The sequence below is a fragment of the Seriola dumerili genome, unplaced genomic scaffold (assembly GCF_002260705.1).
Source record: "Seriola dumerili isolate Sdu_G_001 unplaced genomic scaffold, Sdu_1.0 BDQW01000432.1, whole genome shotgun sequence".
NCBI classification, from domain to species: Eukaryota; Metazoa; Chordata; class Actinopteri; order Carangiformes; family Carangidae; genus Seriola; species Seriola dumerili.
The window spans coordinates 6,117,736-6,137,046 of NW_019174687.1; the positions used below are offsets into that span (position 1 = coordinate 6,117,736).

Below are 19,311 nucleotides of genomic sequence, written 5' to 3' on the forward strand. Positions count from 1 at the left end.
TAGCATCAGTATAAAATGGCTCCAGCAGGAATAAAAGCAGAATAAAAACTCCTCACATCAACACAGAGTGGAATAGTATAAATAAATTAGATTAAATAATAAATTTGAAGATTTCTGCTTTAAAAACGGCAACAATTGGGGCGTTGAGTGGCGCAGTGGGTTGAGCAGGCGCCCCATATGTAGAGGCTACAGTCCTTGCTGCAGTCGGCCCCGGTTCGAATCCCGCATCGGACAGCCCTTTACTGCATGTCACCCCCCCCTCTGCCTCCCCATTTCCTGTCTCTCTCTACTGTGCTATCCAGAAGGCATAAAAAGCCCCCAACAAAATATACTAAAAATGCCATTTTGCATGGTGCAAACTGATACACAAGTGAGAATGACACATTGCGTTCTAGTGAGAAACAGATGAGAGAACTATAAGAAGAAACATTGATTTGTCAGATGTGAGGGAGATCATAAAACAAACAGGGCTGTCAGTGGTTATTTCACACCTCAGGTCTCCACTGAACAATAATTCTCCATTCCTTAATGGAAATACTGTGAGTGTGTGTGCATGCTGTTGATTCTTTGTGTGTGTGTGTCTGTTTGTGTCTTTCCTGGATCCAACTCTCCGCACCACTTCCCCTCACAAATAAATTAGTCTGCCAAAAAAATAGAAGAATTACATTTCACTTCCACAAAAGTTGTGTCTCATATAAAGTTGAGTGACAAAATAATCAAGGCAGCTCTGGAGAGAATAAAACTAATGTAACAAACTTCTGACTGACAGAGCATGACTCCAGATACTGAACTCTGTACTTTGTAGTGCTACAATTTAATCATGTGTTCTAATATTTCAAACATGGACATATATCAAGAATATGTTATTCCTTTTGAACCCCTAAACTTTGGGCACTGTGTGTAAAAGGGGCTATACCTCCTACACAAGTCTATTATATTTGATGTAAACCTACTGAAATGAAAGCTTTGAGAGACTTTGCACTTTAATGTAGGATCCGTTATTTTATCTAAAATTGAACATGCTGAAGCTCAGAGCCTGAAGAACAAAACATGTGTAACTAGTTGTCTGTGAGTCTTGTAGGTACTGAAAGTGAACAACTGGAGTAACCAGGATGGCTGAGAGGTTAAGGTGTGGGGCTTAAACGTCCAACGGTTCTCTGCCCATGTGGGTTAAAACCCCACCCTCGGTAGAATTGAACACAGCTTAGTTAAGTGTAGTGTATGTTTGCGTGCAGTGATCAGGACGGCTTGGATGGTGTGATTAAGGCTGAATGTTTGACATTTCAAGCTCAGCCTCTTAGGTATTTAAGTTACTGGGCTTAAAATTGAACTATAATATGATCTCAACTGTGCTTCTTGTGCAGCACCGATGTTTTTAAAGGTCATGTGCTACCTTCATAGTAAAATTGGCCAAATTGTCACATTAAATTATAATTTAACACGCTGCTCATACACTTATAGTCTTGCATAGCCAGCACTGAAGGAGAATATCGCCTCTAATACACAGTCGATGGCAGGCTTTTACCCACAGTCTACATCTGGTGACTCAGACTAATACACTTACAATCCCACAGTTGTGTTCTGACGACCTTGATCAGCTTGTTGGGCTGAAAAGAACAGATGGTTTTATTACACTGCTGGATCTTAGCCATTGAAAGTTAAGGAAAGCGGAAAGCAGGATGGCTGAGTGGTTAAGGCGTTGCGCTCATAATGCAGTGGGCACAAAACCCTTGTGGGTTCAAAACCCACTGCTGGCAGGAGAGTTATGATCACTGAACTGTCACTCCCACTCTGTTGGGAGGATAATTTAACCAGAAAAACAACATAAATCTGGACTGAATGCTCTAAGGTTTCCCACACCATAGTCCCTTAACACCAGGCTCCAAATATCAATAACAACTGAGGATTAATGAATAGTGGGCACATTTTGTGGTTAGAAATATCTAAGGAGTACCATGTTAAGTGTATCTGCCGGGAAGTCTCATTGTCTCGGTAATGGCAGAAAGGGTGAAATGATGATTTAATTGTCGACCACTAAGATGGGTTTTGGTGGTTCTGACCTGTCAATGATGCCACACATGTCAATCTGCAGCTGGCTGTAGTTTCCCAGCAGTCTTTGCTGCACCAGGATCAGGTCCACTGGCTGGTTGTCCACAGTGAGGAGACGCATGCAGCCCTGGAAGATATCGAAGGGGTTTCTACATTCCTGATTGTCGTCTTCAGTAGGACAACCTGGACAGGAAAGGGAAAAGAGAACAGAACAACAGTGAGGAAGGTGACATGACAGCATTGATCCAATCAAAAAACACTAATGGGATCTCAGAAGAAGCTAAAAGTGAAGTACACAAACAGTTCATGGTACAAGAAGGTGATAACTCACTTTTTACCCAATGCTTTATAAAGGACTCAATTTCCCCTAGACGTTTCTCGAGGCAAATAAAATTTCATAGATGACACAGCGAGCACCATTCAACATGATTAAACACAGTCAATTGCTGGTGTATTATGAAACTATTAACACAAATGGCGGATACATCACAGCTAAAGTGGAATACAACCCACTGCGATGATTAAAATTCACTACAAGTTTAGGTAATGGCTGAAAACACACTAATTAATGTGCACTCATGGTGTGGACAGTTCTGTAGGGTTTAAAAACCTACTCTGATTTTACTGAAGAGCAGCATAAAGTAGCACTGTGGTAAAAATGTTCTACCACACGAAGAGCTGAGCAGTGATTTGTGCTGGATTACGTATTTTAAAGTATCTGGAGTAATGCAAATATACAGCAGGTCAAGCCTTAATTAAATTCTTTTGTAGTCCATAGTCAATTTAATGTGAAAGAGGAGATAGTGAGTGCATTTGTGTAAATGTATAAGTGTGTACAGTATGAGCAGGATGATAAAAAGCCTTGAGCAGTAAAAGAACATGGCTGGACTCTAATATTGCTGAGCAGAGAGAGGACAAAAGAGATGAGATTAAGAAAAAAAAAGGCTGTGAGGAAGCTGGTCGGAAGAATGAAACAGATGGAAAATGGAGAAAAAGACTGGAGAGAAGAGTGAAAAGAAAAAACATATTAAGAGAAAGAGGAGAGGAAGGAAGAGAAAGGAGAAAGATAAAGCAGACTTATAACTTTCATCATGAAAGAGCCAGAAGCTAAATTTGGCTCAGCGCACACACAGTTGTAGAGGTGAGTCTTGATGACACTGACTGTATCGAACAATATATAAAATGTCAGACACTTTCAAATATTAATATATAACTTTAAGGGCAAATATGACAAAGTTCATTTGAACCACAGTGAAACAGAAATAGATTCATTTTGGAGTCAGTTCTCTGCTGTGACTATACTATTAGGCCCATAAAAATATTTCACAAAATGCAAATAAATATATAAATAAAACAAAAATTGAGACGGCAGTTGCATTTAGTGTGACAGTCTGGGCCCTGGCAGGCATCGGGATCAAAAGAAAAGGGGGAGTGTGGGTGAAATGAAGTTAAATCCAGACATGAAAGGCAGGAATAAATTGTTTAATTTATAAATGAGAGGCATTAAATTCATCCTTTAGTTAAATATTCCTAAAACGAGAATAAATAAATCCCAAATCCTAATATAGCTTAACTATCACTCAGCTGCTGCAAAATGAGCTAGAACCATAATTAAGCGTGGCAATAATACTTCTGAGCATTAATTTACATCACTAATGTAAATTAATGCTGTGTTTCTCCTGTGAAAATTAATTAAAATGATTATCAAGGCATGTCCAGTGCACTCATCTGAAAAATACCTTTTTTTTTTTTTTAGTGTGGTGTGCTATAATGGCTTACTGATCAGCTCCTTCTACAGTATATTAACTGATATTGATAATATATTTTCCACTCTTACCACCAAAGAAGAGTTGACTGCCTACGGTGACAGGAAATGAGGGGCTGGCATGAGTGACGCCTCCTTCTTCTTTATCTACAGCGATGGTCAGACGTCCTCGTCCAGAGGTTATCTCCACTGAATGCCACTGACCGTCACTTAGAGCCGTACCTGAAGACCATTGACAGTGACAAAAAGATTCCTAAGGTTTATTGATGTAGCATTTTTACAAAAACAATGGCACAATCTGCTTCATTGCTCATTGTGTGTTTCAATGGCTGGCTTAACCTCCTTTGAGGCCCTGGGGCAAACATTTGTTGTTAGCCCCCTCCTGACCCCCACTGTTCATAACAGTTTCATTATTTCCCCAAAAACACAGAAACCAACCAGTTGAATGACAGAAATGTAATTGGCAACAATCTTGATAACTAATTAATAGCTAATGTATTTTTTTAAGCAAAAATACCAAAGAATCACTGGTACCACCTTCTAAAATCTGAATATTTGCTATTATACCCAGTTGTCTATGAGAGTAAACTCAACACCTTTGGGTTTTTGACTGTTGGTTGGACAATAAAAGCAATTTGAAAATGTTTATTTGTGCATCAGGGAATAATGATGGGCAGTTTTCACAATTTTCTGACATTTTTTAAACCAAACAATCAATCCATTTTTAAAGAAAATAATTGTCAGATGTATTAACGATGAAACTAACTGTTGGATGCAGCATTACAGTTCTCAGATAATGGAATAATGCTTCCTTGCACTGGGCTTTCTGTGCTAGTTACTTGACAAAGAAAAAATGGAAGCAATTTGATACAACATAATAACACAATACATGAGCTCGATATAAACTGAAATATTGAAGGTTTTTAAACTAGATTTTGACAGAGTGCTTTTATAAGACCAGTGACACAAGATGGAGGATCAGTCAGAGTTTTTATCCTGTCTCAGTGCCTTCATCAAATTAAATAGACCCAAATGATATGAAATAGAAATGGGGGTCTGGGGCCCACTTTGCACAGCTGGTAATCCAGACTTGACAGCTCCATGTAAAATCAAACAAATATAAAGTATAACACAAAGTATATGTTTGATACTCCTTAATTAGATGTAAGATGTCTGGCTTTAAAGGTTGGTATTTACCTTTTAGAAATTGGGGCCAGAGAGCAAGGCCTAAGAATCAGTTTTATAATTAGTTAAACTGACCTGCACTGAGCTCCAGCAGTGCCCTGCCATCCTTATGGATCTGTAGTCTCAGTCTGGCCTCACTCAGGTAGAGCCACACTACACCCCCTTTGTGAGGGAGGTCAAAGGTGAGCAGAAGCCCCGCCTTGTTCCACGTCCTAAACTGAAAGCCCACGGACACACCCCCTGATGCGGGTGCCCCTGGCAACTGGAGGAAACTCTGGGGGCCGTGAAACGTCACGGCAACGGAAACTGGCTCAGCACAAGAAAAGGTCACGTTGCCCTGAGACGGAGAGATGCAGAGTGGAGAGAGAGAGTGAGGAAGTGAGACAGGAAAATGATTATTAGAGAGATAAAACAACATGAAACATGAATATTAATCAGTTGCAGAGGGCGTGTCGGCGTGACCTCATGTCGCAGTGATCTCATCAGCAAGTCTCCTTGAGAATAAAAGCCATGAACGCAAACTGAGAAAACCCAATGTCACCCAGCTCAGATGTGTGGAAGGGTGGATATGTATGTGAACAGCACTATATAGACATTTCCAACGCGGTTCATTGTTTTGAGTTGTGGTAATGACACGGTTCATTGCTAAAGCTGCAGCAGTAATATATTACACTCCCAGGTCTCTGCTGGGAATATCAGGCTGCTATCTTTATAATGCTCCGGAAACACAGATGACATCTAAAAGCCCTTTGTAGAGCTGTTAAAGTGATATATGAAAGTACATGGTGGAGGATACAGCACTACTGCAAAATATAAAGTAAAAAGTGAGCTATAAAATCGCCCAAAAAGCATTCACTAACACACATGCACGCCCAAAATCCCCCTCACTCACAAACATCAGTGAAGCCTCTACCTATTTTTGTTAACCTGCCCTTAAGATGGCCAAAAGTGGTCTCTCTAATAAAGAGGACTATAACTGTGTTAATACTCTACTACCTTAAGAGCTACAGTACTCTTGTAAAACAGCCTCTATTAGACCTGCAGCCATGCATGTGAATCTCTGAATATTTTTTCCAAGAGTTCTTGCTTCTCTGCTCTTTTGCTGTAATGAGAGATCATTTATTAGAAACAGGCCAGAGCTCCACTGAGCTCGCTCCACTTATTGTCATTGTATAACCATCCAAAGGTCCTAATGACAAAGACGAGGAAGCGTTACTGTAAGTCTAACCAGCGTCTACTTTCCTCTGCCCCCTCATCACTCACTGACCTCGTTAGGCGCTCATTAGCTTCATTAACCAGCTAGCAGCTTGTTAGCAGCAGCACCAGCACCCAGATGATTTCCCCGCGGTGCTCTGTGAACATGCATGTAGACATACACAACCTCATACGTTCTAGATGGTGATCTGTAGTTATTTATGGATGTGAAGGAATCGGTTCGCAGTGAATGAACCTCAGTGAATGTGTGTCATGGTGTTTTGCCAAAAATAATTTTGTAAAGGGCCAAATCTAGCCTGCAGTTTTTATTTTAGGTGGCACAGCTCCAGCCACTGACGCTTATTCTCTCTCACACGGTGTCCAGAGTCCAGAGAGTCTGAGGGGCAGAACATCAAGGCTTTGTGCTTTCTCCAAATGATTTACGTGATCTGTCATCATCACACTGGAAAAGTTAAAAACAACTCTATATGCTACCAAAAAAGTTATTTAAGCAAGTATTTCTCCTTGTATCTTGCATTTTGAGCTGATTGCTTATCTTTTAATTGATCAATACAGTGATGTATCTGAAGATGATGAGTATGTACAGAGCAGATTTTTGTCATTTTGGCTCTGACCTCTTCACTCCCAACAAGCATGTAAACAAAGTGGAAACCAAGTGAAATATTGGCAAGTGATGATGACAAGCTTTCCACCTTAAAAAAGTTCAAATAAGCGCTTAACTATACGTAATACAAAATAATACAATATGCTATAATACAGAATGTTGCGCAGCAGCAGCAGTATGGGTAGCAGAAGTGCTTGCAGAGTAAGCAGAGAGAAAGAAGAATTGGATGGGTTACATTTAAAGTAAAGGGACCTTCAGAGATATTTTGTGGTGAATATAGTGTGTATTTGTGTAGCAGCCAAATTCTCAAGAGTTACCTGTCCTGTCTCACTCACTCACTTGCTTGAGTATGGTACTTTAGGTACAATGTCCAGGCTGGATCAGGCTGCCCATTATAATTTTTTGTGGATAGATGAAATGCCTAAAATCTAAGATAACTAGTGGTATATTAATATAGAAGGCTTACAGTATTACTTCAAGTTCAAGCTGCCTTTATTGATTTTTGCCCACTACTGTGCAGAATAACTACCAAAGAAATAAACAGACACATAGCCCTCACATATTAAATTGTCAGGGATAATGTGTTAGTAAACAGTGAGAATCATCAGCATTCAATATGAATGGTGTATCTGCAACATGAATAATTTAAGTCCAATATTCTCTCTGATTTCAACTCTGGTTTGGTCTCCACCAGCTCCTGAGAAAAATATCTGGCTCTTTAGCTTCTCACAAGCTAACTGCTAGCATTGTCTGTGTGTTGTTTGGTTCTGGACAGTTAGCATACGATGGGTTTATCAGAGCTTTTTTGCTAAAAACAGCTGCCTACTGCCGCTGGAAATGAGGTTATTAAGACTAAACCAAAACTGTAAATACTGTAAAATACTATACTCTGTAAAACTAATACTGTATACTGTAAAACTAAAACACTGCACGGAAAGAGGTTAGAAATTCTGTTGAGATACATTATACAACTTGTACAACTATTAGATGCAAATATCAAGTTATTGTTACAAAGTCAGTCAAGTGGTACTGTTGTTTTTTAGCTACTTGTCACATTAAACCCGAGGTTGTTAGCAGAGCTAACCCTTACAGTAAGTGGGTGTTCAAGCTTTAATGGACTTACCATTAGAGTAACTTGCTGGTTATTGTGTTTAGCTCGTTCTATCAGGTTGAGGCCGTTGTACAGCAGGTTTTCCAGGCAGCCATGGAAGTTCTTGGAGACAGCTGGTTTTTGGGAGTCAAGGCTCTTGGCTGCTCCTACACTCAGCTGTATGGGGATGAAAAGAAACACAAAATGTCATAATGAAATATATAAATGTGTATGCATGTATGTTTACATAGGTGTGTCTGTTTGAGGGCAGTGTGTTTCATCCCACCTGTTCGATGTCCCAGTGGCTGAACTCTGCAGGGATCTGAACCCTCTCAGTGTGTTTGTCCACAGTGAGGTTGAGGTGAACACTTCGCCGCTCCACTGTGACATGATGCCAGTGCTGATCATCTAACAGGCTGCCGAGGGAGGCAAGACGGCGAGGTTCAGAGGAAGAAGTCCCACCTGGAAGGGAGGAGAAGGAGGAGGGGTGGATTAGATAGGTGGTAAAGAGGAGGAATGAAAGAAGAGAAAAGAGCAGGTGAGGTGGAAGGAGGTGACAAACACAAGAGGGGGGATGAAGATTGGACAGAAGGAGGACATGAAAATGTTGAGGTGGTGAAGGCGGAGGAGAAAGAGTGACTTCTAGGAAAGATAGGGGTGGGAAAATAGTGGAGAAGACGGCATGATGAGAAAAAGGATGAAAAGGAGGAGGAAGATTAGGAGTAAGACAGGCGACAGAATAAAAAGAAGGAGAGGAAAATGAACACAAGGTTGGTGCAGGAAGAGCGAGGAGGAAGAGGAGGAAGGTGACAAACGTGAAGAGGAAGAAGAGAATGTAAAGACAACAAACAACAAGGCGAGAGAAGATAAAGCAGACACACAAATAGACTGCTACTGAAAACTAATCACACAGTGAGAAATGGAAATTACAGAGACAGACTCAGTCTTTTAATCAACACATCATCACTGTTTAATTTGCAAAGACTCAGCTCGACATGAAAAAAAAATAACCTGCATAAAATGAAACTCCACTTCATTCGGAAACTGAATCGACCAAAGCTATTTGACTTGTTAGTGTGTTTCTTTCACTGTTATCTCTTTATTCTGGTTATTTGATATGTTTGCCTCTATCAGGTATAACAGCAAGTTATCTATTTCCTTTTTCCTTTTGTAATTTGTTTGACTGTTTTTCCCTGTTTCAGTCTTTAGTCATCCGACATGACAGTCTGTTGTTTGTTTGTCTCATCATTATCTGACCCACTACTCTGCTTCTTTCTCACAGTCTGACCTGGACTCATGGGAACGACAGCACAGTGACAGCAACAACACACCAGCCTCCACACTGCGTCTAAGTATTTCATTTTTTTCAGTATCCCACAGAGACGAGCTCAGCTAGGTCACCGTCTCTCATCTCATTAGGAACTACTGGATATCTGCATACTGAGAACTGAAGCCAAATATGTGATGAAGCCTAATCTGAACACAAGAAACATAGGGAGACATCATTAATGATAGATGAGCACCAGCCGGTCCAAATACGAAGATGCCCCCCCCCCAAGTACTAGGAAGAGAAACTTTGTCAAGGAAGGAACTGTAGAAAGAGCTGAATACAGTCAGTCATTAAAAATGTATTAGATATTCTTCAGGGAGAGACAATTCCAGCTTCAGAGAGACAAACACACAGTTTGGAAGATGATGGACAAATGTATCTTTGATATTTCAGCCTGTTTTGTGAGATATCTATAACGTGGATGAGAAAAACAATTTCATCCAGAAAGACAGAGTTAAGATGGGACCCTATCCCGTCAACGCATTCATTGTGATGAGTTATTTAATCACAGTGTGGACGAGTGGGAAGAGATGGGGCAATCAATATGAGAGGAAGGATGGCAAGACTTAAAAACACATAATATCCCTTTACTGGCACTGATTAATGGAATAATTATTATGCTACTGAAGGTAGAGAGGAGAGGGAGAGGACTTCATGATCAAGTGTTTCATTGGATGGATGATTTCATTTGCTCGACTGGAAAGAGAAAGTAGGAATCAATATGGGAGGTCCGAGGGCAAACAAATAGAAACTCACTTTATTGTTACTAATATATAGAGCTATCATTGTCTTACCCTTAGTCTCTCTCTCTCTCCATTGCTCCCTCTCCCACCCACTGCTTGGCAGTGAACTCATTTTTCAGTGTAGTAGCAACAGAGTGGAAGTTGAGATCGTCAGAGCACTTCAGAAATCTCTTGTGAGTCTTTCTGGTCCTTACTTTTTCACCACTGACTTTTATCTGTACAATAAGTATACTTTTTACAATTGATAAAAGGTCAATTTACCTTGGACTTTTTCTGATTCAGAGTACAAAATAACAGTAGTTTGGCCAAGTACTGACATATTTGACTTTCAAAACTTGCTTGTCTATTTTTAAGATTTTACATTTATACTTTACTCTTTAAGTCAACAGAGAATTGGTGGCATCACTTGACACAGCCTTACAAAGCAGCAGTGGTATTATTAGATGTTAAATTGTAAAATATAACGACTTCACTAGACGTCTCTGCTCTAAGTAGCTGTCACTGGTGCCTCTAGTATTAGAATGTGACTTAATAACTTTTGATACTTTTGACACAGGACACAGTTGCACCAACACATTGGACAATTCTTTTGTGAGAAAATGGGCCAATTAAAGTAAAATATTACTTAACTCTAGCCTTACAAATCCAACTATGTCTCACAAGACCTTATTTACCAAATACTGGACTTATCTGTCGGGAAGTACTGTGATAATGAAATCTCTCTCGAAACTGAAGATCAGTTTCAGATATAAAATGAAGCAGGATTCTTCAGCTGCTTGAATCATTTCTCAACTTAAATACAACACAAATTCATACAGATATTAAATTAGACATTTAAAAAAAAAAAACAACAATTCTCAAATATCAGGAGCAAAGACAGAGCAGCAGAGTGATCTGTGCATTTGGCCAACTCCTGAGTGACATCTGTCTCAAGCAAATTCATCCCAAGCCTTTTCAGGTAAAACTGAGAATAGAGAAGGACGAAGTCTTCCTGTGTGTTGTGACCTTGTTTCTGATATTAACTTTCTTTATTGCGACAAGGACCTGTTTTCTGTAGACAAAATGTATGCGGTCGTCCATGAACACGACACTGAACTTTTGGTAGAGCAAACATAAGCAGACTATTGTTGCACAGGTATTGAGGTGCTGAACTAATAATCATGTTCATGTATAAAGTTCTGCCTGTGTCTTCTACACAGTATCACCTCAGTGTATCTTGTCTCCCCTTCTATTATCTCTGCTCAAAATCTGCTGATGGAGAAAGACACTGACGGCTCTCATCAGAAAACATGCTGGTATAATTATTTTCGCAACTCACTCTCATAAAGCACAGTTTCTGTCCCATAATAAGCATGAGACCGAAGCTCTGCAATGAGTCCCAACTTGGGGTCACAGAGTGGGAGGCTTGTTTGAAGTTCTGCTGCCTCACAACTTTCCTTTTGTGTTTTTTTTTAATCACATCAATCACTTTTGCACTGATTGAATATAGAGTCGATTCTGCATAATATGGCGAACTGTAGGAACAAGATGAAAGAATGAAGACAGTCGTATTCACAGCAGTTACAGTATCTTCTTCTGTGTCAAACACATAAAAAATGATCAGACCAAAACAAAGATGTGCATCATAATGTAACTCATTAAAGTCACTGACAGTATGGGGAACATGAGGAAACAGTGACTTGGATTATGTACTAGTATTAGTATTAAATACAGGTTACTACACACAAGTGGTAATTCTACTGTATCTACCTGCTTCTTGTTATATGAAGCCAAAAAAGCCAAGTTGTCCCCTGCATCAGCCACTGGTAACATCTGCCAAGAATCTGGCTTCTCTGGTATTAATCAACATTTCACACTGAACACTAAAACTTTATGTGTGGTGATATTATATGTGTTGAGAGATTTTCCTGTCAGAAAAACTTAATTATACCCAACAGGGGCAATCCGCCGATTATACCCCCACAGCACAGCGAGTCATGTGACTCACTGACCGGTATACTACATCAAGGCTATGAGGTAACCACTGTTTCTTCATGTGATGTGGTTTTAAATGTTAATGAAGGTATTCCATGTGGCCAGTTGTGTTGAAAATGAAGCTAGCTACTACAATACAGAAACATTCTGTGTTTCAATTATGTTGCTTCTTAATGTATCCATCAAATGTTGTTATTGTTGTTATCGGCTGCTCCGGTGAGGGGTCGCTACAGCAGATCACCATCCACATATTTGATCCGGCATAGGTCTGTGAGTCTGGGATCAAACTGCCAACCCAGAGATCAGCGGCCAAGCTGCCCTACCACCTGAGCAATGCCCCCCCCCCAACGTATTGATTAAATCTAGTTGTCAGAATCGAAACTTCTTCCATACCAATCATACGGCTTGAAATATGACTTCAAATGTCAGTGAGGATGTGATTATCTTAAAATGATACAGACACAAAGCTGCAGTGAAAAGCTCCAGTATGAAAACTACTGACTCATATGGACGGATGATTTCTTTTAGCTGTCTATAAAAAGGCTGAGCGAGCTTCAAGAATGCATGGAAAAGTAGGTCTTGATGTAGAAATGTTATTTCACAAAGAAGGTGAGGGTGGAGGACAGTGTTGAGAATTGTCAACTTTACATTACAAGACACAGAGATCAAAGAGTTAAGCAATCCACTATAAACTAGTTTTAATCTAACTATCAAAGTTTCTGCCTCGTTGTTTTGGTATTTTCCTGTTTTCCAGGGCAGGTGTTGCTGCTTTTATGGCAGAGCTGCTTTACTAACCGAGAGTTGCCTTCATAAAGCAGAACTGGCAATCTGTTCCATTCGGGGGTCAGACCTGGATGTGGTTAGTGTTAGCACAGCAGAGCGAGACCATGTGCAGTGAGGCCTCAGAGGTTTGGATCACGGATGACTACAAACTGAATACTTAATAATCTGTAATAAAAAAAAAAAAACTCTGGCACAAAGAGAGAAAGAGGAAGAGGAAATAAAGTGAGACAGAGAGTTGAGTTTGAGTTGAGGCCTTTGAAAAAAATAAAAGAGGCAAAGAATTGCGTTGGTCTATCCAAAAGACAGAGATACAATAAGAAATGAATGGAGAAGAAAAACAGAGAGAGGGTTTGGGGGGGGGGGTGTAATCAAAAGGGTCTATGAGTGTTTGTCAGGGACACAGCGCTAATAAAGAAAAGTGAGGCAGCAAAATGGAAGCGAGTAGGCAGCTAAAAAAGGCAAATGGTGCTCCTCTGGTGTGTAAAGAATAAAGGAGTGTGAGATGTGTCGAGACAAATCCAAGCAAACAACATTAATATGAGCAGAAAGGGTGAAAAACAGAAGAGCAAAGAGTATCGCGAGGAACAAAGAGGGGGGTATGAGAGGGACAGAAACTGAATGAAGGAGTGAAATAATGGCTTGTTGTTGACTCAGTGTTGATCAGCGTCCCGCAGCAGAGTCGAGCTTTTTCTCAATGTGAATGGATGTCGCTTTAATTTACCTCTCCCTGAGCTGGCAGTCCCTCTTTAATGTGACTGGAACAGACGTTTTTCTTTAAGTTGAAGATCCGACGTGAAGTGCTTCCCAGCTCTTTGAATTTAGGCGGAAAACATCTCTTAATGTCGTAAGATGGCAACAGACTCTGTTTAAGGAGGAAAGAGTTGTTCACTTATATTGAAGCAGCAGGTGGTAAATGTGTTGTTTAGTAAAACAGTTCGTCTTGAAAGGTGCTGAGAGCACAGGATGTACAGTTCTTCATAAGCTGATTCTCACTTCTCAAAGTGATCACGTGTTCCTGATATGTCTGGGTACTTTTTAAAGGTGATACACCTTTGGTTTATGATTCACTCCGTCATAAAATGTCATAAATTGTCTTATGAGAGTGTTCATTTCTTTGAAGATGTGCTAGTCATCTGTTAACCAAGTTTAACTTTGTGAGACGGAGAAGGAGGAGGAAAGAGAAAGAGGGAAGTGGGGTGACAGATGGATAAAGGTAAAAAGTTATGAAAGAGGAACAGATGATGGAAGATTAATGGATGTGTTTTTGAGAACAGATGGCAGAGAAGGTGGACGAAAGAAAGGTGAAAAGAAGAGATAAGAGGAGGGAAAGTTTTGGGAAGGGGGAATGTCAGTAGAGAGAGGTTGGCTGGGATAGCTGTGTGATGGATGGATGGATGGATGGAGAAAGAATTTCAGCAGCCAGATGGGATCCTGATGAGAGGTGAGCAAATGGTGGAATTGAATTCAGCATGGCAGCCTGACAACCCTTGGTTTACCATTGAACATCCGATTCACACACACACACTCACACACAACACACACTGACAAGTTAGCACTGAATACCACTCAACATCACACGACACACATATTCACAACGTCACACAACGTAGGTCTGTGCACACATTGGATACACACACACACACACTCCTGCTTATTGACAGTAGCATGCATGTAGCCTAGCCCTAACACATGCCTATCATAATACGGCGAACATCCATCATCAGCTGTAACTAGACTACGATCAGAGATGCAGCAGGCAGAGTGTGCAGCCAAGATTCTAACAACACTAATGTGGCAGAAGTGCTTCCCGGCCAACCTCACCCAATCCAAAACAATCTAAAGTTTATTCCAGAGGGTTTATTATTGTCCTCGCCGTTGTGCTGATACAGATATTTTGTGTGCAAATATAACCGATACAAGTGACTCCAGTCTCCAGAGTAAACTCTATAACGTCTCTTGCCAAAGTTTTTTTTTTTTTTTAACTTTAAGTTCAAAATAATAAGTAGTGTAAGTGGGTAAGTAGTAATATCCTGCTGGTTGATACCGCCTGCTGCTAATCACAGCATTAAGTTTCTTATGTTTTTGGCCCTGTAGCATTTTCTGAACATTCTGGCTTGCAATTATGGTCTAAATTTTTCCATATAGCTAAACGTTAGCATTATAAGGTGTTTACCCACCATCCTGTAACACTGATGAACCTGAAGCTCTCAGCACGACTGGTAGGTAAAAGCTGTTAATGCTATGTAGCAACTAGTAAGACCTACAATGCTCTTATTAACAATGTTTTTCCTTCTGATAGAGTGGGTGTTGGGAGAGTTTTCTTCCAATGTACCACTAACTGTATGTAAGAGAAATGTTCAGTTACAGTATCAGTTTTGTATGTATTGGTGTGTACTTACTTGTCTGAGCAAGCAGCAGCCGTTTCCTCTCTCTACTCTCAGGAGCTGAGGCTGAGTCCTCCTTTGCCCCATCTCGCGCGTGCAGCAATGTCCATAAAGATTCTCTCAGGGTTTTTAACTTCAGAGAGACGACCTCTTTGGACAGCCGCGGTCGGCACGGGTACTCAGCCTGTAACCAGAACTGCTGCTGTCCTTCGGCGCCGTCAAAACTCTCACCACATCAGAGGCTGAAATTCAAACAGGAAAGAGGTAAAAAATCCTGTGCTTTAATTCATTCTTTTAGTTGGTGGCGGAACGTAGCTGTGGTCTCAGAGTAATCACAAACAAGATAATGTGTGTTCAGGTTGCTATTATTTCCATGTAAACATTCAAGGTCTTCAAATATGTCCAACTACTACTATTCAAATTAAAAACTCACACACATGACCTATATCTGCACAGAAGTTCTGCCTGTTACTCGTGATATATGTGTTTATCAGAGTTATGAACAGACAGCGGACTGAGTTATGTTTCTGTTAATCCAATCATCACTCCTTTAGTGTCTTGCTGCTTGTTAGGGATTTGGCTGAGGTGAGGTGAGGTAGACCATGTCTGCAAATACCTGAATTGTTTAAAAAGGGCGCAGCTGAGTCGTACAACTAATTTCTGACTGAATGCTTTTTAATGAACTTGGAATTCTTTCCTCCTCACGTCAAGAGCATCACATCAACCACTTTGCTTGCACAAATGCTCTTATTGCATTGTACAAGTGTAATTTCCTGATTACAGGGAGGCAGGCTGAAGCTCTCTAGAGTGCTGGAGTCATCCTCTGAGTGTGAAGCTTGCAAACATTACTTTAAATCTGTTCTGATAATCTATATGACTTTCACCTCGTCTTCAATACAAGATTCAATCCTGGATAATTCATATTTTATCTGATTATAATTAAGTATAACCAAGGATGGGAACTGGGTTTTTTGAAAAGGTGTTTACCTTTGAAAATATCACCGTCTCCTGGTTTCAAATTGTCAAAACATTTTAAGAACCTGTTGACACAGAATTGGTTCAGTGACGTGTGGCTACGGCTCCAAAGTGTTTTTTCACATAAACAGCCTTAATAGTAGACCTTTACATTATCTTTCTTTATATGCCAAAAATATAAATAAATGAGGCAAGAATAATTTTCCAGCTATTTGTGTTCTATACACTTTGGGGTTCATGTCTCTTATACACTAATTAATCGATTTTTGTTTTGTCTTCAAAATTTAAAAGAGTTATTCCTTTCAAAGGCAGACCATCGATTAATAACTGTATCAAATGGCTTGTAGAAGAGTAAACTCTTTATTTTGGCTACAATTTAATTTTGGGCCTTGATGCACTGTGGGGGTGTGCGGTTACAGGTTAATTCTGTGAAAGTTTAATGTTCTTGGCAGCTTTGCTGATAACAGTCCGCTACCAAATTAAACCTGCATTGATCACTTGTTGGTGGTGAATAAGGCTGTAGACCCAACACTGGCATACTGTCGTGTCTTATACAGTTAATATGGAAAACCTTTTAGCAAACCTTTCCTATTTCCTATCAAGCAAGATATGGAGCAACACGAATTCATTTGGAGGTGTGTTGTGCCACCCTAGGTTCCAACCAACTCTTGAGAGACATATCTGACTCTAAGCTGCTTAAAAACTCCACTATATACTCAGCTATGGCTTCTTGTCTGTTTGCTATATAGCTCTCAGAGCAGGTAGTGTTAACATGAGTTTATTTCTCACTGAAAACTGCTGCTTGCTGTAGTTGGAAATGACCCACAATGAAAGTGGTGAAAGTCAACCAAACAGTAAAGTAGCGCTCCGAATACCAAAAAATGAAGCTGAAAGATACTAAAATGGTAATAGATAGCTGAGGAGGCATACAAAGCAGTGAAAATGAAATTATTTTGACGGAAAGAAAAACACACCTATATTCGTGTTCTCTGAAACAAAACTTTGCATTATCAAAGAAACATTTACTGACAGAACAACGAGTAAAACCCTGTGGCCGCACTCCCTTAAAAGCTTTATCCTATTATATGACCTGTTAACTGACCAGAAAACCTAAATTGACACATAATTCTATATTAAAAATACTCCTCATAAAAAATACTTTTGCCTTTATTTTTTGAGATTTGAATGATGAAGTGTTTCACTAGTCATTGTGGGGAAAACCTGATGTTCTCTCTTCAATTTTTTTCTTTGTCTGAAATCTTTTTTTAATGATAGCTGCAAGACACATTAATGATGTTTTTCTTTTTGCGTTGCCATGAATCACGATAAATACCAAACAATGGCAGTTTACCTGGCTGCATTTTTTCATACTGTATAAACGTTTCTACGAGCAGCCCATATTTCTGCCCCCCCTTTCCTTTTCAGTATATTACGTTTGGCCTTTTGCTGCTGTTCATGCTACATTAGTTTACCACTTCTGCAAAATCACAATGGCTAATAACATGTTATTGTAACTTGCGAATATTTCCACCCACTGGCAATATATCAAAATCCATCTCTTAAATGTTTTCATAATCCATCTTCTTCCGGAGGGGACTACGCAGCAAACACTAGTTTTAAGGGATATAAAATGGTTATATTCAATGAAAAATCTTTCCATGGTGAAATAACATGATGAATAACTTATGAGTGAATATGCTGACTCAGAGACAGCACTCAGCACATATGAAACTTTTAACAAGCTTTGGTGGCGCCTTTTAAAGGAATCTTTATATCTTTTACATTATGAAAATAAATGAGTTTCTACTTCAAGCTAACTACGGTGGGAAAATGGTGAAGAAAGGTAGCAATTCACAAGAAAAATGCCAGGCTATGAGGAGCCTGTAGCTAGCTATTTTTCATGACTAATTACAGGAAATTTCCTCATAATTTCTGTAATTAGTCTGGTATTTAGCTGTTTTATTGCTACAATATTTCCACGGAAGGCCTAATCTTTTGCAAATACAGAATTTCTGTCCACTTCTGGTGGGATATAACAATTGTTTATGAAACATTTTTCATTTACCCATAACAATAATTCCCTATGTTCTTCTTGAATAATTTCTATCATCAATCAATAAACGTAAACAAACAATTTTCTCTATTTTCTAATAATTAAAACCAAATTGGATTTTATTTAGAAATATCTCGCAATAAACAGCTTAATACAATAATTTTTGGGAAATTATGAGGAATGTTTTCGGGGAAAATTGGCTGGAAAATACACAACCTGTAACCAAATGGCTCTTGAAATGTTTAAGAGAAAGAAAAGGTAATTCAGCAGGGTTGTTAGGCTCAAGACACATGCGTGCATTTGATGTGATACATCTGAAAGCAAACATAACTTTGTCAGGTTTGAAGAAATTTTTAATTCGATGTTACCTGTGGCACAAAAAAAAAAGTCAAAAGGAGACAAACTAAAAGATCAGATAGTCTGTATCATTATGGTACCTTACTGAGCAGACTTTTGTTGTAAAAGTAGTTAATTTGTATTAGTGACTAATGAATTATTGTATGAAAACACATATGATATGGAAATAACTTTTTGAAATGTCACTAGTCAGTTGCTGATACTTGACACAAGAAATATTCCAAGGGTTTTCCATACAATCTAATTTTCATTAGTCACTAATACAAATAATAACTTTTAGCAACAAAAGTCTGCTCAGAAAAAAAAAAAAAAAAAAAAAATGAAAAAAAAATAACAAAAAAAAAAAAAAAAATAAAAAAAAAAAAAAAAAAAAAAAACAAAACAAAAAAAAAAAAAAAAAAAAAAGGTAGCCATTAATTATACAGACTAATCTGATCTTTTTAAGTTTTGTCTCTTTTGACTTTTTTTTTGTGCCACATAGGGTGAAACATCGAAGTTAAAAAATTTCTTCAATACTGACAAGTTAGTGTTGCTTTCAGTTATCAACATCAAAAAGGTGGCTCACGCATGTGGTCCTTGAGTCCTAGCAACCACTGCTCGAATAGCCTTTTCTTTCTTTAAACCATTTCAAAGAAGCCACATTTTCGAGCTTACAGGTTGTGGTAATTTTCCAGCCAATTTTCCCGAAAACATTCCTCATAATTTCCGCAAAATTAAGGTTTGGTAATTAAGCTGTTTAATATGCGAGGATAGTTTCTAAGAAAAGCCAATGGTTCTAATTATTTAGGAAAATAGAGAATATTG

At 39.1% G+C, this 19,311-nt stretch overlaps 1 protein-coding gene across 1 annotated transcript in view; it reads right to left on the reverse strand.

The window, feature by feature from the left end:
- Positions 1 to 19,311, reverse strand: part of LOC111233853 (contactin-associated protein-like 4) — a 128,481-nt gene that overhangs the window by 44,345 nt on the left and 64,825 nt on the right. Inside the window, exons 6-10 of the mRNA XM_022761754.1 lie at positions 8,195 to 8,370; positions 7,942 to 8,085; positions 5,075 to 5,336; positions 3,887 to 4,036; positions 2,061 to 2,232 (exon numbers count right to left, since the gene is read on the reverse strand). Coding sequence (XP_022617475.1) covers positions 2,061 to 2,232; positions 3,887 to 4,036; positions 5,075 to 5,336; positions 7,942 to 8,085; positions 8,195 to 8,370 — 904 coding nt within the window. The remainder of the gene's footprint in view (positions 1 to 2,060; positions 2,233 to 3,886; positions 4,037 to 5,074; positions 5,337 to 7,941; positions 8,086 to 8,194; positions 8,371 to 19,311) is intronic.